The sequence below is a fragment of the Medicago truncatula genome, chromosome 7, assembly GCF_003473485.1.
Source record: "Medicago truncatula cultivar Jemalong A17 chromosome 7, MtrunA17r5.0-ANR, whole genome shotgun sequence".
NCBI classification, from domain to species: Eukaryota; Viridiplantae; Streptophyta; class Magnoliopsida; order Fabales; family Fabaceae; genus Medicago; species Medicago truncatula.
Genome location: NC_053048.1, coordinates 34,345,710 through 34,368,143, shown reverse-complemented (window position 1 = coordinate 34,368,143; position 22,434 = coordinate 34,345,710). Strand labels below are relative to the sequence as shown.

The following is a 22,434-nucleotide window of genomic DNA, read 5'->3' as shown; positions in this document are numbered from 1 at the left end:
CATGGTTGAAAGTTGATAGCTTGATATAAATGTTGTGGGCACATTGGTGATCACTGATCAGTTACCATCATTTCTGTTCATTCATTTATGTGAGGGGGAGACCCAAGATGAAATTTCAATATGAACTCTTTTGCTTTGATAACCATGTTATAGGAACGAAGTATCCACAGCTCTTTTGAAACAACTACTCTTCGTCCGAAAACATGGACACATAAGGTGAGTTCTCTTCCACCCCATCTGGATTTTGTCTATAAGCAATCGTTGGATATCAAGCCTTTAACCATTTGCTACGATGCCAACCACATGTTCATAACGATTACGAAGATAATGATTAATAGAAAATATAAAGTACTTAATTATTGAAGGAGTCTCTCCTAATCATTGGTTATTAAATTTAGTGTCTTTTAATTTGTCTCCAAACACAGAAGTGGACAAAAGAAAGTAATCAAAAAAATAAAAAAAAAATAACAAAACTTTTCTGTTGTTGAGTGGCTGGCATTTCAGTGGTCATCAACAAATGAAAAGGACATTGTAATTGTAATGCAGGCAACAATGTCAGGACATGAAGTAAATCTTCATAGTTTTGACAGCAAAGACTTCAACTGATGGCAGCACATGGGAAAGTATACTATTCTTGTGTCAAATAACTTTTCATCTGTTAAGCCATCAAAACACTCCCAAATGCAATTCATATTTAATACTAGTTCTTCTTTTTCAACTAATATAGCACATGAAATTTGTAGTATAGTATGCAATTATTCATCTTAATATTATAGTCTTCTAAGCTACTACATTCCTTTTAATATTAATTATTTGAGTCAACTACTCAATCTTTATATAATAAACAACCTTTTGTCAAAAAGAGATGTAATAAATAATCAAAGAGAACAAAGAAGAAAAATGTGTGTAGCTGCATTGCACGGCTGATATAATTGATGAAGTATGGCATCACATTCACAGCTCAGTGCCACCAACACTAGTCAACTAAAAGCCAATAATTTCGTGTCTTCTAGCTGAAGTATACACAAATTTCTTATTTCTCTTCATTCTATTCTATATTGTTTATTTAAGTAATTTGAGGCCACAACTTCATTCATCCAAGGCATGGAACAGCACATAAAGCAATTTCAATCATACACCTTAATAATATTTATAACATGTTTTTTTTTTTTTAATAGATATATTTATAACATGTTTTAGGAAAACATTTTGGTAGCCATGTTATGTTTATGTGTGTCATTCAATAAGTTGCTCAAGATAAAAGAAAAAAAGAGAAAGGGTCAAATAATCATCTAAGTTTCCCAAAGTAAAATGTGGTTTGAAATGATATAGGAAATCACTTTTCTATTTTTGGTTTCATCTAAGTTATAGTGGTCTAAGGTATCCAAGAATGTGTCAAAATCAAGAAGATACTTATGATGTCAAAACTAGTACAAGAGAGTTATGAACAGGTAAAATGTCACTAACAAACATTTGATATCAAACACATTCTTTTTTTTTTTAATAGATGAAGAAATCTGTTTTCATTTATCATGAGCATTTAAAATCTCATTTGATTCTAAATGGACACTAAATGCTTTTAATGGTCTGAATTTTTGTTATATAGTATAATAAATTTGACAATTTTTGTAATGGATTTTCCTAACATCATCTACTACTCCACGCTCATCAGAAATCGAACTCATCACCACACGTTTGAATGACCTAAATTGCGTAAAACTTGGACCATGCTGGTTATAAAATTTGTTTGATGGGGCATATTCATTTTTCACACAATGTTTGGGTGTGTTTATTCATGAATCAATACACCTTTATGTTTGAATCATTCATGAAGAAAAAACTTGGATGCTTCTCTGATTTAAAACTCATCTTCAAAATCATTTCATATATTCTCTAGTGTATAAGAGTAAGTTAGCAAACCTTTATTTGGTAATATATTATTGAGAGATGAGTTTAAAGTGAGTGTTCAACTCACTTCAACGATGAATCAAACATAAAGCTTAATATCTACACACACTTTATTTCATAAAACAATCATGATCATTATCCTCGTGATTTTCTAACAAATTTGAGAAACCAATTGTGATAAGAACATATATAATATTTTTTATTTATGTAAACATATATAATACGTAAAGTTATAAAACTTATGTTAAATTATGTGACGATTTATAAGCTGTGGGTCAAAGTGGGACGGTTTATATTTTAAATATGAGATATGCAATTTTTATTTCTAACAATCATTATCTTATTACTCATCTGAATCTAAATATTTTATGTGGGATCAATTTATAAAGTGTGAGACTTATATAAATTTTATCAAATAACATAGTGGTGTTTAGAATAGTGTTCGAAAAAGAGTGTATATCATTCCCGATCAATACCTCAAAACTCAAATACTTCGTTGGACCCAAAAATAATTTAATTATTTATGGTATTATTTTATTTTATTTTTTAAAAAATTCCCTATAGAACAAGAAAATAAACGTGATTTATAAATAAAAAAAGAAAATAAACGTGATTTCAATCCATTAAAGCCCAATACAACTTTTGTTAATGGGCCTATCCCATCACTTTTGGCCCATTACTCCATTCATTTAACATTTCTCTTTAGACCCTCTAATATTTCTAAGGTCCCCCAATACATATCTGGTAGTTATCTATCGAATGTACGTTTTTCATAGAAATGTTCATCTTATAGATAACTACCATATGTGTATTTATGGGGCCTTAGAGATATCACGGGGGCCTAAAGAGAAACACTCTCATTCATTTGTCCAAGGATAACCCATTTAATGCTCACAAATGCATATAGCTTTGACGATTGCATTTTAGGCATCTAATGATTGTTCTCAGTCTCAGACATCCACTCGTTCAAAATTTTGGAAATAAGTTGAACCACTTTAAATCGGTTCACCTGATTTAAAAAGTGTTCAGCTTTACTGGATGCCTAAAGAACAAACAATAGTTAACTGTCTATAGTTTTGAAAAAGGGAAATGTTAAAGAGTACCTCTAAAGAAACAAATATAGAAATATTGTATTAGAAATTGATGAAAAGTGGTATATTCAATTTTATAAAAGTAAAAAAATCGTTTTCAATGAAAAGTTTCTATTTTTTACTTTCTTAACTAATGTCTCATAAATATTAGTTAGCATGTCCCGAAAGAAAATTATGTGAAGCTAAGTTACTCCGTGCTTTATATTAAAGATATGTGTCTTCTTTTACAACTCATGAAATATTAATTTAGGTCAAATACCTTTTGTAGTCCTTTAAATTAGATGTTTTTAGATAGTCTTTTTATTTATTTATTTGCAACTCATGGAAGAAGACACTTTGATATATATGGTGCATACCATCTTGCCATTATGGAATGCAGATGTCATGAAGGACATTTTCTTCAAGATTGATGGCACACCTTATACTGGTGCAACACAACAAATGGTGCACAATATTATGGAGTATATGGAAAAGTAGCAACTTTCAGTTGTGGGAAAATATGGAGGAGAATCCTGCAAATGTTATTCATTCTAAGCTAATTGAAGGAAGCAAATCGAAGGGAGGTAATTGTGCAGAAACGCGATGATCGGTAGCACAAACCACCTCATAGGAAACTGAAGTGTATTGTTAATGCTTCATTTTCCAGTGAAGGTGTATGCGTCATCTTTATCGTGGCAAAAGTTGCTAAATTCAAGTCACAACTTCATGTTGCTGAAGGTGAGGTATATGATTTGCTACAATCTACTTTGGATTCAAGAACTAGGACTACATCATACATAAATCATTAAGCTTGATTCCAAAATAGTAGTAGATCACTTTCATTCACACGCTGTAGACTATTTAGAATTGACGCCTAAGAATTTATTTTGTTCAAATTGGATGGTAGAGTACACCAGGAGAAAAACTAATGTAGTCACCCATAAACTAACATATACATCTAATCCTCTAGTTTTGAGTTCATTCCAATTTGTACTCAAGACTTTTTTTTATAGGTAAATGAAATATGACAATGGCTATTAAAAATCACACACATAAGTGGAGAAGTCAGGTTTAAACTTCAATCACGACGTTCAACTTAGCAATTTTGATATTTTTATAAGTTGAGATAGAACTTATAAACTTATTAGTAATGTATGCAGCTGAGGCATCCTAACAGATCCGTAGACTTGAACTTTGCTCCTACATGACATGATCAACTCAACCAGACAATCACCATCTATTCTGATTAATTGTTCAACTTGTTGACAACATGAAAAAACCAAAACCTTTGTCCCTCATCCCTTGAATAGATAGAGATAGAATGGCAAAAGCTTTTAGTGTCCTCTCTCGAGTCAAGAATTAGGAGTTTATATTGACTAATCAATATGCTTATAAAGAAAAAATAGCCCATAATGAAAAGAAAAAAAAAAGAGTTGGTAATTTAAATTTAGAATAGGCTACAAGGTAGATGAATGTTTTTTTTGTTAACCTTCTGATTTTTAAGAGAAGAGATCTAATAATTTAAAATTCGGTTGTAAGTATATAATCCAGATGAATGATTTTTTTTTTTGAAGGGTACTAACTAATTAGTTTTTTTGTCAAAAAATTAATATTCCTTGTAAAAAATTTGAAATTCATATTACATAAAAAAAAAAAAAATTGAAATTTAAGTGAGTAGTTTAATTTATTTATTCCACTACTGTTGGTACTGGTGACCACAACTATTTTCTATTTGGAAAACATGACCTGTCAGAATCTTGTCATACTTGGTGGAGGCAATCTTTGTTTAGACATATTTTCTTCTGTCATCCTATTATTTTGGAAATAAAGCATTGTTAGTTGGGATCATTGTTCTCTCATTTACTTGCATAATTTAGGTCATATCCTTTTTCACTTGACCAAGTTAATGTTTAATTTTCCAAACAATTAAGTTGAAAATAATCATATGCAAGGAATTTAATTTTGGTCCCATTTTGGTAGCTTTTTTTCTTCTTCAAATTATTGCTGTTTTCTCCCCTTTGTTTATATTGGTATTTTCAATGCATACTTGATATGCAAGAGAAGGGAAGGGATCAAAAGCAAGGACAAAAACCAAAAGAAAACGTTGTATTATTTAGTATATTATTGCATAAAACATCTTAGGATTCTTCTCATGAGGCAGAAGCAGTGAGGCATTCAATTAAAATAGTGGCCCACTCTGCACTGTGTCGTTGAGGTCGTGGACACTTCTTTAGTTTATGCACAAGACCAAGACAAGACCACACCTTTCCCCCCACCCTACTCCTAACATAACATGCATCTTCTGTTTTTTTCTTTAATTTCTTAATATACTTCAGTAATTGCTCCTTGTATTTATTTTTAATATTTCACTATTTTTTTTGGCTGAAGATATTTATCGAATATTTATATTTGTGTTTAGTGGAAATAAATAATTAACTTATTTAAGGGCTACTACTTAACAATTTTTTATTTTGTTGAATAATACAAATCGCCATTTTGTCAAATTTATAGGTTCATGTGTAGGTAGCTTTCGGTGGTTTTGAATAAAAAACAATTGAATTAAGACATTTCTCAAAAACTTATAGCTACCTTAGTAGATAAGTTGGTCAAAAGAATCCCGAAAAATATACTCTATTATAACTAATATATACATGCTTAAAAAACCAATACACACACACACACGATATATACTTATATTGGCTGTTAAAAAAATAACTTAGAAGAACATGTATACAAAAGAAGTACAACTATATATCATTTGGATATTAATTCAGGTGCTGTAAGAAGTGATGTATGTAATAAGTGACATCAAGGTGAAACATAGTAAGATTGTTGTGTAAATATTTGTAAAAAAGTAATATAAGGTTAGATGATAGTGTGAATGTTTTTATGTTGATAATTACTAAACTAAATAGAATTAAAAGTGGAAAAGAGAAAATGTATTCCACCATCACTGAACTAAAGATAAATATTACTGCATAAAATATATTTTTCATATTCTAAACTAGAGATAAATATTAGTATATGAAATTTATTTTTTAATAATAGGTGTATATATTGTAAAAAAGAAAAAGAAGAATCCTCGTGAGCTTAACTCAGTTGGTATGGATATTGCATATTATATGCAAGGGTCCGGGTTTGTATCCCGGACACCGCACTTCTCCACAATTAAATTATGTGAGTTCTAATCACTAGACAAAAAATAAAGAAGAGGTGTATCATATCTTGCAAAAACATATAAATCTATTAGAACAAAAAAATATATTTTGTTGTTTGTTTTTCATGAATTTCAAATCATGTTCCATTGAACTTAGAAGCTAACTGCTGTGCACTTTTTTATTTTTTATTTATTTTTAATGGAACTGTTGTTCTCTTAAACTTTTCTTATTTTAAACATATTTGAATTTTGAGCTCATGTGATTTCTCTTTTTTTGTTGTTTGAATGTAGCATCTATTCATTAATAACTAGCGAAACCCAACACTACACCATGGATGAACCAATAATAGTGCAAAAACATATATTGCATTGGGTCCAAGTGATCCTGTTGAATTTAGATCCCTTATATCTAGAGTTGAAATTAAAGAATTGTTACAGTTGAAATTAAATAGAGTTCAATATTTTTCATACTTTTAAATATTATTGATAATGGGCAAGTAATTAAGTCACTGAATACTTGATTTATCAATAGTAAATTGCAAGCGATAACTAATTATAAATATTTTTTCAGCTCTGTTGTTGTATGCGGTGAGTTACCTTACCGCATGCAATTCAGATTGTGTTTGACAAAGTACACAATAGTAAATATGAATCTATTTAGATAAAAAATAGAATGTATATATATATGCAATGTGTAACGGTCCAGCTAAGTCTACGTTGTCAAACATCATTATCAATGCCCATTCATGATCATCACATTTTGGGTGTATCTTTCTTCTCCACATTCCCTCCTAACATTACAACCTTTGATTTTCTTGCATGCCCAACACGCGTCTCCACCTGTTCATCTTCTTGTCTCTTGCATTATATTTCTACCCTCTTTTTTATTATATTATTGTGGCACTCAAAAATCAAATCTATTTTATTTTTATTATTATTATTATGTCCTTAACCACTTCACTTCCTCAACCAACCACTGTGAAATTTTTTAACTACCAAAGAACAAAATCTATCTTTTTACAACCTTAACTTTAACTGTTTACACTTATGTTTCCTTATTTAGATATTACATGTACTTTAACTGTCTTCCACTTTTCTAATTATTTTTGTTTTTCTGACAAGGAAATATTATTTAATTATTATTTTAAAAAACCAAAACAGGAAAAGTATTAAGAATAGTAAAAAGAGAGAGAAAACAAAATGAAGAAAAATAAATAAAATAATTTCATTTTATGCTAAAAAAAAAAAATCAACACCTTTTGTTGTTTTTTCTCCTTATTACAGAACCCCTTTATTGATGATGTTGGTCTTGGTCAGTTTCTCCTTTTTCTCTTCTGCAAAGAACTGCACCAACTAAAAAACCTTTTTTGAGGTTGTTTGGTTTTTTTCCAATCCTTAAGGAAAGGAAAAAAGCAGCTTAAACAAAAAAGTTAGTCATGTCAGGTTTGTATAATCAGAACTTCTCTCATGCTAGAGCAGCTTCTCCTCAGATTAGACCCAGCTCAGAAGTTGACAGGTATAGTATACTTTTTCTCTTACTTTGAGAGATCAATTTTGATAAAAAAGATTCAAGCTTTGGTATAAAGAATTAAAAGGGTTGTTTTTTTGGATTTAGTTGTGTTTGCTTTTGATAAATTTATGTGCTTTTGATTCAGAAATGAAAAGGGTTTTTGATGTTTTTTTGTTTTGGCAGTCAGTATCTGTCAGAGTTGCTGGCAGAACATCAAAAGCTTGGACCTTTTCTGCAAGTGCTTCCTATATGTAGCCGCCTCTTGAATCAAGGTCTGTTCATGTTTATGTTTGTGGATCTATTTTTCTTAGATTTTTTTTTCAACTTGTTGTTTATGATGGTATGTTTGATGTTTGTTCTTAGATCATGTTAATGGTTTAGATAGTGTTGATCATGCTTTGATTGCTCTGTCTATCATCTATCATTTTGGTGGAACTATTCCCTTTTTACTTCACTTGATATTGATGTTTTGTTAGGTGTGGAAATGAAAATTAATTAAATGGAAAAATTGTCCCTTATTTGATGTTGTCTTAACATTGGATGAAATGTGGCTTCATAGTCTTAATTTTGTGCAAAAAGTGGTAAATTTGATGGTGAGTGTTCCGACGTGAAATCCACTGCACCGCTTTTCAGAGGAATTTTCAATTTTGAGTCTTGTGTGAGCCGAACCCTCACAGGGCGAGGCTTTGTAATTTTCAAAGTCTAGTTTGGTATCTATTGACTATTCTAAGGGGTTAATTTGAACCTCTCTGACTAAAAGATAATCATGTCCATACAAAACATGAACTTGAATTTTTTATATTTCTGGCAGTTACGATTTCGGTCATAGGATAAAGATCAGATGGCTTAGATATTAACTTGTATTTTAAATCCTCGGACATATTTGAAATACGAGCCGTTCGATCTCCATCTATTGGCCGACATTCACCGGCTGCAGTGACTTCGGCTTGTGTCTAATCTAACCTCTCTTTGTTGCAATTTTTTTTATAACTTGCCTCTCTATAAATTTCTTATTATTTTCAACAGTATGCATTGGTTTCTGATTGTAATGTTACATATGCAGAAATATTAAGAGTTTCTGGAATGCTGTCCAACCAAGGTTTTGGTGACTTTGATAGACTACAGCATAGAAGTCCTAGTCCTATGGCTTCTTCAAACCTCATGTCAAATGTCTCTGGGACAGGAATGGGTGCATGGAATAGTCTTCAGCAGGAGGTGACTGCTTTAAAATTATTAATTTGTTGCATCTGAAATTGATTTGCTTAAGTTTTATTACATTATTTGTATGTTTAGATGCACATTTTGTTTTTGCTATGATATGGTAGCTGTTATAAATGATTACGTAATGCTTGCCTAATTCCTAACTTTCGATTTATTTTATTTTTTTTTATAAAAATTTCATCATCTATCTCGATGGTGGATTGTGACATGAGAAGTATTCAACTCGTGACATATAGTACTAGTCCTCCTTGTAGTCAACCTCCACAACTACCGAGCCTTATTCCTAGTTCCCACCAAGTAGTTGGCTACATGGATTCCATGATGCCATTCCAGTCAATCTTGAATAATATATTTACCAAGTCTCATGTAACCTTAATCCTTATATTTACAGTAGCTTGGAAAACCTACTCTTTTGTTCCTGAAAGCAGTCTCTCGAAAAACAGGTCAGAGTGTCAGACGTTAGACAGGTTGCTTGGCTATTGTTGAAGTTTAGAGATATAAAAGGAGGAAAAGAGATACTCAGAATAACAAAATTATATCGATTTGATATGAATGATTTTTGGATGTTATTAGGAATGACAAAATATTAAAGGAGCTTTTACGCCTTTTTATGGATTTTCTGCAGCCCTGCCGAGTGAATCAAACAAGGAGAGGCCTATAAATGACCGAGTCAGTCTTATACTGCTCCGCACGTCGCTCCCTTCTCACTTAAAGAGAGACCATGATTTGTAAAGAAATATGAAAACTAATCGTAATAAGATTATCATAGATACCCCTCACATATTTTATGATAGAGTAATAATGTGAAGAGATATTTTTCTGATATTCTCACGCTTATCCTGAGGCTAAATCTTACTAATTAAACTTCAATCTTGTTACACGTGAATTCTTAATGTGGTACAACCTAATGAGGATACGACAAAGGGATGAACTGATCCAGAGATAGGTTTCGAAAACGACAAACAAAAAACCACTAATAAAGAGAGAATCTGAGTTAGAAAAAGCTGGCCAAATTTTTTGTGCAACTTACAAGAAGAAAAACGACACGGAGATAATGGCAATGTTACAACTTACGAGAGTTCCTGTTATTAGGAAACTTGGTTAAGAATGCCGACAAGACAAGTCATGGAGGATAATATCACTTTGATACCGTGCCGAAGTTCCAGGGTTGGTCTTTTAGGTTTAAAGGAGAAAAGAAAATTCTCAAAAATAATAAATAATTTTGATAAAATATGCATGATAAATTGTTAATCTTAACTGCATGATAAATCATGATACCTAAGGAAATATGGAAACTAATCCTTAGAGATAATATAAGATATTATGATATGTTTTATGATAGAATGATAATATGAAGAGATATTTGTCCTTGTGAGCATAGCTCAGTTCGCAAGGACAATGCATTGTTATATGCAAGGGTTGGGATTCAAAATCCAGACACCCTACTCATTCACCTTAAAAATTCAATTCTAGCCACTACACTACTTGACCAAAAATAAAATAAAAATGAAGAGATATTTTCAGTAACTCTTGACATTTCCAGAAGTTTGAATTAGTGGAAAATCTTGAAAATCAATGAACGTTAAGTAAGAGAAGAAAGAGCATTATTAAAGTTTAAACATGTGCATTTATTAGGAATTATAAATATCACAATAAAACCAAACATTCCTTGACGCAAGCCTGTGTGTAAATATGTGAGGATTATTTTGATGAAAGAAAAGATTTTATTAGAGTTTAGAATTAGATATAAAATCATTGATTTCGAAATTCCCTTTCCTTCCTTAGGTCTCTCAATCCTCTAAAGTAACAAAATAGAAAATCCTCAATACTCTACAAACCCAACATTCACCAAAGATACCAAAAAGCTTACAGCAGAACCCTACATCAGTAAAAGGTTTTCTTGTCTCAGTTATTTTAGTAGTAGCAGTAGCAGTAGTAGTATGTAACAAACTTTAGGAGCATGCAGTCCTGATGAAACTCATTAGTATTAATCCTATTATGCACAGCATTTCTAATGAAGGACTTCACCTTCATTTGGTACATAAATTTTCAGAGATACAAACAAACCATATTTCCATTTAGTGACTGGGTGAGGAATTGGTGGCAAGGTTTACTAATGAAGATTCCAGAGGGATCTAACGAACAAATGCTCCTATATGGAAAAGAAGTTTTACAATTAGGGCCAAGCAAGCCAAATATTCATTAACTTTTTTCAGCCCCTCCGTTGATTGATGGATCCGTCCATGCATCACGATTCACTAGTAGTCTTGTGTGCATGTAGATGTCTGTCTTTGTTAAATATCTCTTGTTTTTATGTGTGTTTTGTTGTTAGTGAGTTAGTCAAAAAATTAATGGTAACACACTAGACATGGCACATACTTTATGCATGAAAGTTTGGAAGAAATATATAAAAAAGTGAATTGATACTTAATACAAAAAATTTCGAACTGTTAAGGATTGACTCTTGCATTCCAACAATAACTTTGTGCTTGCTCACAACTTCAGGAATCCAACTAGTGTCTCCCATGTATAAATAGGATAACGAACATAAAATCTGAGTCGTCGCATTGATAACCATGAAAAGTAAAGTTGTAAATTATATGACCTACAGAGAAGTTTGGTATTTCAAGCTTTAATATTTCATGTTTTGTTGGTTCCTTGGATTGAGAATGCTGATTGCTTGTTGATTTTTATTTTTTATTTTTAAACAAAAGGCCTCATAGTTTTTTCTTGTCATTTACCATAGTTACTTTCAAGTTTTATTCATTAACATTATTTTATAATGAACAAAACAGAGATTATGTGGACCCCCTGGAATGAATATGGACTGGCAAAGTGCACCTGCAAGTCCTAGTTCATTCACTGTCAAGAGAATATTACGCCTGGAAATTCCAGTAGACACATTCCCCAATGTAAGCTTTCAAACAAATTCCAGTTATAGAAAGTCAAGTTTGATTATTATATTAGACACCTTCATTTCTTCGTTTTTGAACTGAAAGCTTATCAACTATAAGTAATAGAAATATGTTTCTTCTTATTGCATTAGTTTAATTTTGTTGGAAGACTTCTGGGACCTAGAGGCAATTCTTTGAAACGGGTAGAAGCTACTACTGGTTGCCGCGTGTATATTAGAGGAAAGGGATCAATAAAAGATCCGGAAAAGGTACTATCGACAGACACAATTTTCCCAGTCTTACATTGAAAAATGCATAAAAGATATGGTGCATTTCATGATTGATTTTATACTTGGTTATACTTCTTATATATCAACTGAGATTATTATTGATTTTTCAATCTCAAGGAAGACAAATTACGAGGAAGACCAGGCTATGAGCATCTCAATGAAAATCTACACATATTGATTGAGGCTGATTTACCTGCCAATGTTGTTGACATAAGGCTCAGACAGGCTCAGGAAATCATAGAAGAACTGCTCAAACCTGTGGTATGTTCATTCAACCTATTTCTTTCTCTTATATGCATTGTGAATCAACTGTTATTCTCATTCACTTTGTCTCACAGAACAAAAAAGATGCAACTTATCTTAGTGTTTTTGGATTGCTAGTTTTTGTTTATTTCCCATCATTTACCTATTCAAATAAATTAGGGGACTTGATAACATGATCTATGAAGCCTAGATACTAATACACACATGCACGCGCACACATAACATATGTAAATAGACATAGGTCATTTCTCTTTGATGCAAAACCATATCAATAAATTATTATCAAAATTCACAAAAGAGATACTTGTTAATTGTTATTATTGTCTTAAAAGAAGTTTAGTTACATAGCCATACTTGAATATATAGTGTTTTTAATTTTGTCTTGGATGTGAATGTTTCATACACAGGACGAGTCACAAGACTTTATTAAGAGGCAGCAGTTGCGCGAATTAGCTCTGCTGAATTCAAATTTCAGAGAAGAGAGTCCAGGGCCAAGTGGCAGTGTGTCCCCATTCAATTCAAGCGGAATGAAACGTGCGAAGCCGGGTCGCTGAAATGTGTCCTTGATGGTGTATATGAATGTTGTGGTCCTCCAGCTATTGATTGCTGATAATATATTCCAGTACATGTCTCATTCAATGCAGCTATGGAAAGAAAGAATAGGCTAACAATTCTTGCTGGTTAGCATTCTGGTGGGTTTTCCTACCTTTTTCTTGAACATAAAGGAGACAAAGCTGGAATGAAGAATTTCTAAAAGAGAAAATTTTATATAGTTGGGTATTGAAAATAGGTTTTGTTCAAATCAACCCCTTTCTTCTTTTTTTTCTCCTCCCTTTTAAACTCAATACATTCATTGGATTTATTCTTGAGTCAGTTACTTTTGAGAAGTGTGGAATATATATATTATACATATGATGGTGATGGTAAAATTTTAGGCTTTAAGATGATGAAGTCTTGTTGGCATGTGTCATATGTCATGGTATTTTAATATTTATGTAAGTTAGCATAGGCTGGATTCTTTTTAGTTGTTTGTCACAAGAATTTGTATTCTCTTCTGAGAGATATGAATTGTAGTTGGAGTGATGTTTATCAGATGAACACCTTACCATGTACCAAGGAAAAAAAAAGGTTGTATTTTGTTTGTATACAATGGTACTATAAATGTTCTGCAAATTATTTTAGATTTTCTGTCTTTTTTTTATTGGAAATGGATAGGAATGTTGCTTTTTGTCAGATGTGTTTTTTTTTTGTATGTAAAACTCCAATCACAAGTTACATGCTTGAATCACATTGGACCGTTTGACCTTGATCGAATATCCTTTGACATGGATGGGGCACCGTAGTCCTAGAGGATTTAAATCCAAAACTCCAGTGGCATGCAATGAATTAATTTTACCCTTTCATTTATCAAGAATTTGTATATGTTTGTGTATATGCATAGGCATCTCTAGTCATAGCCAATGAAAGTTGGTAAGAACTTCCCTCTTACTTTCCTTTCAAATGTGTGGGTTCAAACGTCGATGAATAATATGCAAATATCTCTGTGTTAAAGTATCATTCGAGAAATGCAAATGTGGTAACCAATGTTTTGAGTAGGAAATCACTCCATGTATCCTACTTGATGGTACAAGATATGAAATTGTCGAGGGTTTTGTGTATCTTGAACATCCTACCATAAGAGGCGGGATAAGACTATATTGACTCAAATTTATGAGTGTTGCAAGGGAAGAAGAATCAGTTGAATTTCACTAGACCTTGATAGACTTATTCTTTACAGGGGTAGGATTTGTATTCGTGGTGAGAAGAATTGAGGAGAGTAATATTGGATGAAGCTCATGAAAGTCACTTTCATGTGGTATGGTATCTCCAAATTGTACGAGGATATTAAAAAAGACTATTGGTGTCCATAGAGACATAACATAATCAACTTTTTTTTTTTTTGAGGGAGCATAATCAACTTGTTTTAAAGAATAAAATAAGTAATATCATTCATGAGTAAAATAAATTAATATTTAATATTACTTGCAAATGCATAATAAATCAAATCATGAGTGATTAAATATATCTATTTTTTCTATGAGAAAAAGACTTGTTTTCTCTTTGATAAGATTTTTTTTTCTTACTTTATAACTGCACATTTTAGTTAGATAAAACATATGTAAATTTAGCAAGTGTTAGAATTTTTGTGAAATAAAAGTCATATAATTAATCTCTTAATCTCTGGGCTTAAGTTAGTTGGTAGTAACAATGTATAATATATGAAATAGTCGAGTTCGAATTTCTGACAACCCACTCCTACACATTTAAAACGTGTAAGCTCCGACACAATTGCTCCACAAACAAAAAATATGCCATATAAATACTTTCCTTTGAATTTTTTTAAACTTTTTCATGATTCATAAATTCAACTCATCGATCAGAAAAACGAAACACCCAACTCAGACGAGTTTTCCGGCGAAGCTTCTGCAACTACTCCGACCACAATGAAGCAACCACCTTCAGCTTCCAATCCACCTTATGCAAAAGATGAACAAATCTCTCACCTTTCTCTCTCCCTATTCTTCTTCACCGGACTTTGTTTTTTCTCTTTCTGTTTTTTGTCTTTTTGTTGCCAATTCTAGATTTTTCTCTGAAACATGTTCAGGTGAAACAAAATATCTTTGGCTGCTACATTGGTGAAGGAGAATGAATCTGCTATGGAGGATACACCATAGTTATTTGAGGATCAGATAATCCAAAGGCTAGAACTTTTTGTGGTCCATGTTTGTCACATTCATCATCATGCATCCACCAATAGATGAACACCATGTTGATTTTCTATACCCTACACTACTATATCACACACATTCAATTTTTTAGGGTTTCACTCTTAACTCCTCATAACCTTCATAATTTTATTTTTGGGTTTTTTCTTTTACTTTCATTTTCAGGTTTTACCTTGCTGTTGATCTTCTTGTTCTAGAATCAGGTAAAAATTTGATTTTTATCTTTTACATGATTGTGAATGAATATTGATTTGTTGTGTGGTTAGTTATGATTTATATATGAATGTGTGATGTGGGATTTATTGGTTTGATTGTAAAGTTTCTGTTTTTGATGTATGCTTGGTTACAGATCAAATGGAAACTATGGCTCTTCTACGATTTAATCCTCCATTTGGTCAGAGTCATGCACTTTCATTTCCATTACCATTATTTCCACAACCTCAGTTTCATAATTGTTCTATATATCTTACCAAGCCAACCCATTTGCCTCAAAGATTGAAACTTAGCTTTGCTGGAGGGGATGGTGGTGGGGGAGTTGGTTGGGGTGGTGGTGGTGGCGGAGATGGAAGTTCGGGAGGTGATGATGGAAAGTCAGGCGATTCATCTTTTGGAATTTTGGGTCTGTTTCTGAATGGTTGGAGATCAAGGGTTGCTGCCGATCCACAGTTTCCTTTCAAGGTTCTGAGCGAGGAGTTGGTTGGTGTCAGTTCTGCTGTTTTAGGTGACATGGCTACAAGGCCTAATTTTGGGTTGAATGAACTTGATTTTGTGTTTTCAACTCTTGTTGTTGGTGCTATTCTCAATTTTACACTCATGTATCTCTTGGCACCAACATTGGGATCTGCTACAGCCAAAGTGCCGGCTATCTTTGCATCTTGTCCTAAGAGTCACATGTTTGAACCTGGTGCTTATAGTTTATTGGATAGGTTTGGAACTTTGGTGTATAAAGGAACTATTTTTGCTGTTGTTGGGCTTGGTGCTGGTCTTGTTGGAACAGCACTTTCAAATGGGTTGGTCAGTATGAGGAAGAAAATGGATCCCAACTTTGAGTCCCCAAACAAGCCTCCACCTACATTGCTGAATGGTCTCACTTGGGCTGCTCATATGGGTTTCAGCAGCAACCTCAGGTACCAAACTCTCAATGGTGTTGAGTTCATGCTGGAGAAAGTGCTTAATCCTTTGGTATTCAAGACCTCAGTTGTGGTTCTCAGGTGTGGGAACAATGTTCTTGGGGGAATGACTTTTGTGATGTTGGCAAGGTTGACAGGGTCACAGAATGCTGGTGAGAAGAAGCCATCACAATTGGAGGTTGGATTAGGTGAGAAGGTTGAAAGGTAAAAGAGGCTTTGGTGAATAACAAACAACCAAACAACACCAACAAAGTTATAGCATCAATCAGTTTTGTTTTGACTATTGCTTTGACATAGGTTGTTGTAGAGCTCGCGGCTTTAGTTTTATGAATTTTGTGTAGATTGTCCTACTCTGACAAACTCTTTCAGCAACAAATAAGTATGAAGAGTAGATTGAGATGGGGGATTTGGAATAAGTTTCTGGCTGGTGCTGCTGTTATGTTGCTGAAACTCACAACCTGGAACAATAACGTGCCAAATTAGTATAACCATGTATTGGATTTTGGTCTCCAACTACCTTCCCAAATGAAAACATTTCGGCTATTATGTTTCTGTTTTTCGTTTCTGCTTTTTTGGTAGGCTTTAGTTGTTTTCTAGACCAATTATCATTGTAAAAGTGTCACAAATCTTTGTGGAGTTTTGGTTATATAAACTGAGGTTAATGACATTAAATTCTGTAACATCAGTTATTTGTAGTATATTCCTTTTTTAGTTATTAGCTTTTTCAGGATATTAGTTAAAATGTTGGTAACTAGGTTGACACATGTGGTTAAACTCAGCTCACGTTTCTTTGAAAAACGAATAGAAGTTAGTACGGGTTGCCAATTGCCGCTTGTATATTAGAGGCAAATGATCGATAAAAGAGCAGACAAGGTAATGAAGAAAAACGTAACTTTCCTGGTCCAATATTGCAAAGTGCCTCAAAGATGTGGTTTATTTCACTACTGATTTGTATACTTTAATTATACCTGTGATATCAACTGAGATTATTAATTATACCTGTGATATCAACTGAGATTATTATTAATTTTCAATCTTAAGGAAGAAAAATTGCAAGGAAGACCTGGCTATGAGCATCTCAATTCTCAACGAACCCTCTACATATGTGGCCAAATATATCATTTCCTATATAAACATGTCATGGAAGGGTCATATTAAGTATTGGGCTATATTATGACAGTCATTTTAATTTTGAAAAATCAAGGCACTGTATTTTATATGACAACAGTATCTAGCCGAAGGTAAATCTTACCAGTGTAGTATCCCAAACATACCTGCTGGTAGAAAAAAGTTCAGAAGACTCCCTTGATTTGTATTTAACTGTATCATACAGGTGTTTATGTTGTATGTGCAACACCAGTACTTTTTCCAATTTTGGCGTCTCTGCACAAAATAGCTATTGAACAGCAAAAATTCACTTGTGTTTTATTTTCTGAAGCGTCTTGCACTTAGCAGGAGTCAAATCCATGATGACGACCGACTTACTAGGAAATTTATTGTTTAAATTTTATCTTTCGTTGTTTTTAAAAATATTTTGCTGAGATCACGCTAAAGTTTGATCAGCCGTTGCTCTGCTTGTGGAAAAAAATACTTAATTACAGAGCAAATTTAAACCATCTCGCTAATTCCGAGTTTGTTCAATAATACCTTCCTTAGTGCAAGCACATGATAGGGACTTGGGTATTATGGGGTGGCTAAGTCCCACATCGAGTAGTATGAGATACTCAGTGGAGTATTTGAGTGATTTGTTCTTCTACCTTAATAGTTAGCTTTTAAGGTAGAGTTTCTCGAGTGCTTTGATACTTATCAAGAACAGGGAAATATTCCATAAGCTGACCATTTTTTCTGATCAGTAGTGAATTTTTTTATTTTTATTTTTCATTTTGCCTTGGATGTGAATGTTTCTATGCGCACGACTATATTAAGAGGCAGCAGATGTGTGGATTAGCCTGTCGAATTCAAATTTCAGAGGTGATAGTCCTGGGCCAAGTGGGATGAAATGCGCAAAATTGGGTTGCTGAAATGTGCCCTTGATGGTGTAGATGGATGCTGTGGTCCTTCAGCTATCATTGCTTATAATATCTTCTGGTTCATGTCTCATTCAATGCAGCTGTGAAAAGAATAGGCTGACAATTCTTGCTGGTTAGCATTCTGGTGGTTTTTCCTTCCCTTGTTATCCCTACTACTGCTTAGGTGGATTCTCAGTTTTATAGATTCTTTTTTGCATTGTCGTTCTGAAGGGTTATGAAGGGAAATTATTAACATTTTGCTAAATTTGAACTGCAGTTAACTACTGTTCCTGATGGTGGTTTTTAATTGTCGATAAGATGTTTTTGGTAGTTTAAGATGCGGAAGCAAACTATTATAGATGCTAAAGAGCAATTTTCATATTTTTGTTAGGGTTTTGACTTTGTTACATTTTTAGAGCTTGAATTCGAATCTTATATATAAGAAACAATGCTAAAGAATTCGAATTTTAATCATTTCTATCCTAGCGTAGCATGAATTCATTAAAATGATTTCATTTCAGATACAGTTACAATATGAAAAGAGCTTAATGTAGACCTACAAATCTAGTTAGAACACCCTTAAAAAGAATCGAGTTACAACAGCTCTATTCACTCCAAGTTATGGCTTACTCTTTTGAGAACTTTTTCCACCCTTACGTGCCCTCCAAGTCTTCCATTTTACCTCCGTGCATATTTTATATAATCTGATATATTTTTACTCTATTTCAAATTGACTAATACCTCAAATTCGTCCTTGAATTTTGAAAAATCGGCCAATTTCGTCCCTGAATTTTGCGAAATATCAAATTAGTCCCTGAATTTTACAAACGTCCATCAAATCCGTCCCTCCGTCCAAAAGGCCCGTTAATAGTGATGATGTGGCTTCTTGCATGCTTTGTTGTCCTGTACACGTGTCAGCAAGTCAGCCACGTGTACAAGGACTAAATTGATGGAAATTGTCAAAATTCGATATTTAACATTTCAGTCTCTTTTTTCCTGTGTTTTCAATTATACCCCTCTATTACCTGTGTTGTCCTGGATCGATTTGAGACTTACTGTCATAATTTGAGGACTAATTTGATGGATTTTGTTATAATTTAAGGGCTCATATGATTGATTTTATTTGCAGAGAATGGATACAAGGAGATATGGCATGAGAGGACCAATGATTTCAAATGACATGCATAAACAAACACCACTGAGGGGTTCTGCTCCACAAGATCCAACTGCTCTTGGAGTTATTAGAATTCCAAATCCAAATTACGAGTCATCCGCTTCTACTCAACCCCAATACATTGAGTTTATCACAACTCCAGGATTTCCAAAGCATTGATGCATGTTTAAATTATGTTTTTGGACTAGTTTAATTAATGCTTTTTGGACTTGTTTAGTTTACGCTTTTTTGAATATGTAATCACTTAAGAACATCAAATGATTTGATGACTTGATGGCTATGTAATGTTATTTTTTGGTTATGTAATGACTTATGAACATCAAATATATGACTTATGATGGTATGAAAATGTCTGCCTTTTTATAATCAAAGTGTCTGTCTTTTACTTTTTACTTTGTTCAGCAAATGTATGCACCAAGGATCACAGTGATATCTGTTGTGAAAATTCAAGGACATATTTGATGGTATTTAAACTAATTTGAGGATCGATATGATGGATATGTATATAATTCAAGGACCAATTTGATTAAAATATTTTGACAGAAAGGTTTGGTTCATTCATTGACAACCTCTTTTCATTACAACATTACATGGACTTGGCACAATACAATATCATTTTAAACAACTCAATCAAACAAAATACTCCTATCAATATCTTAATCAACCTAAGCTCACTTCCTACACAGTTAATTTTATCCATCAACCTTGTCCTCCAAAATACACCTAGAGCTTGAAGATGAATACCGGTTGTTGTAGTTGTTTTTGCCCATTTGCGCACCACCCATCAATTCTGAACACCGAATCTACAAGGCAGACCACTTGATTTATGAATTTGGAATTTAATCAAAAAAATTAGGGTTCTAAGTTTTTTGAATTGGGAAAGAAATTTGACATCAATTCATGGAAGAAATTTTGGGGATTTTGAACTCTATGTAAGGAATTATAACATTAGGGTTCCAAATTTATATATTTGGGGAAGAAATAGCCCTTAATGAGGAAGAGGAGAAAGAGCCGTTACTCACAAAGAAGGGAAAGAGCCGTTGCCAATTTTCTGAAAATCCATCAAATTGGTCCTTGGAAATTTTGTGTAAAATTTTGAGTAAATTAATCAGTTTGGTCCCTGCTTGCGTGGCATCTGACGTGGTAAGCTTTGTCAGAGGTTAACGTTACACGTCACCTCCGTTAACATACCAACTTAACGGAGGGACTGATTTGATTGACATTTTGTAAATTCAGGGACTAATTTGATATTTTGCAAAATTCAGGGACAAAATTGGCCGATTTTTCAAAATTCAAGGACTAATTTGAGGTATTAATCATTTCAAATTATATAATTCGTATTCCCTAAAAACTAAGAAGTCTATGTGTTTTGCCATTGAATTACTCTGGTTTCTCCAATTCTTGTTAAAAAACAATCTGAAAAAAATTTACAGTTCATATTATATGATATATGTGTTAAAACCCCATCACATCAGTTTCTAATAACAAAGATAGTCCTCATGATGACACATTTTGGATTATATTTTTTGAATGTGTTAAACATAGGTTCATGTTATATAATTTGAAATAATATGGATTTCTGTTTTTCGAAAATTGTTCATATGGATTGTGATGGTTAGATTAGTTTTGTAACAATGTTCTAACCATGTGAATTACCTATAAATAATGCCTATGACATGTTTTTCGGTTAATGAATACCATGAAATATTTATATTTTTTTTCTCTATTGAGCAGGAATCATTTAAAAAGAAATTGACTACAGTACAAGCCCAAATTGATGAAACAACTGGAGATGGTGTGCAAGAAGTTGATGGAGGAACAAAACTTAGGTTGGGGATCGAGTCTGCAGGGGGTCATACCCGTGGTCGAGTTTACGGTACAACAGACTTATCTGTCAACCTTCGGCGTGGGTGCACGTCATTTACTCAAAAATCTCAAGATCATCATGGTTCCATGTATGAGATGTCTTTGGAGGCGGATCAGGGCAGCTAGAGTTAGAGCTGAGGAGAAGGCTGCTATAGCCGAGAAGAAGGCTGATGAGGCATTAGCTCAATCACAAGTAGCTATAGACCTAAACAAGCAATTGATGATTCAAATGGTTGAATTTAAAAAATTTATTATGGAGCGGGACCGTCGTTCTGGTAACTGATCATGTAGTGTCACCTAGCCTCCTTCACATCCTCATATGATAACTTGGACGACCAATCATTGCATAGTGACTCTTGACTTTGGTTGTTTTAGACTAGTTTTTAGTACTAGAACGACTTTTTTGGACGTGCTTATTTTGTTGGTAATATATTATGACATGAGCATGCTACTGTGATCGTAACTTTGATATTTTGTAGTTTTAGGCTCTTTTGCAGTATCACAACAGCAGTTAAAGTGTTAAAGTGAATGTGTTTCTTATGTTAGCACAATATTACTTTTTGTAGCTTACTTGATGTGCTAACTAGTTTAGCGGCATTATGGGCAAACATGATATAAATTGAAATATTTCGCAGATTTCTGGTATTATTCTGCAAAAGAGAGTATGAAACCAATTGATTTGCTAAACATGGTCAAAAAGTAAAAAAAAATAAAAAAATTACTAGCCTCGGTCATACCGACTCTAACAATTTATTTGACATTTTATGATTTTGACTTTAGCATCCGGTAGGCCGACTCTACTAAATAATCTTGACTTTTAAAATTTGACTTTAGAGTCGGTCCAACTAACTCTAAGATTTAGTTGACTTTTGGTTGACTATAGAGTCGGATGCCCAACTCTATACGATTTAGTTGACCGGCGTAAAGTTGACTTTAGCGTTAGTGAAGCCGACTTTAACCTTTTAAGATAGCATCGGATTGACAAACTCTAAATGATTTTGTTTACTTTTTTTATTTTGAATTAAATAGCCTCGGCTGCACGAAGAGTCGATTTTAAACTCGGCTTGGCCGACGCTACGTTAGCCTCGGATGGAAATAGCCGACTCTATCCAGTAACTTCCAGTTTTTTAGCTTGCACCTGACACCGACGCTATTTCATTGTTAGCGTCGGTTTTT

General features: G+C 33.1%; 2 protein-coding genes across 2 annotated transcripts; both read left to right on the top strand.

Moving 5' to 3' along the window:
- The first annotated feature begins 7,418 nt into the window (after positions 1-7,418).
- Positions 7,419-13,522, top strand: LOC11436419 (KH domain-containing protein At2g38610). The gene is made up of 7 exons (XM_003623606.4): positions 7,419-7,651; positions 7,829-7,917; positions 8,709-8,860; positions 11,662-11,778; positions 11,913-12,029; positions 12,168-12,311; positions 12,722-13,522. Exons 1-7 carry the CDS (start codon positions 7,572-7,574, stop codon positions 12,866-12,868), a joined length of 846 nt encoding a protein of 281 aa, XP_003623654.1. The 5' UTR covers positions 7,419-7,571; the 3' UTR covers positions 12,869-13,522.
- A 1,174-nt stretch (positions 13,523-14,696) lies between these two features.
- LOC11428701 (protein RETICULATA-RELATED 3, chloroplastic) lies at positions 14,697-16,907 on the top strand. Its single transcript, XM_024770179.2, has 3 exons — positions 14,697-15,122; positions 15,245-15,282; positions 15,429-16,907. Exons 1-3 carry the CDS (start codon positions 15,112-15,114, stop codon positions 16,415-16,417), a joined length of 1,038 nt encoding a protein of 345 aa, XP_024625947.1. The 5' UTR covers positions 14,697-15,111; the 3' UTR covers positions 16,418-16,907.
- The last annotated feature ends 5,527 nt before the right edge of the window (positions 16,908-22,434 follow it).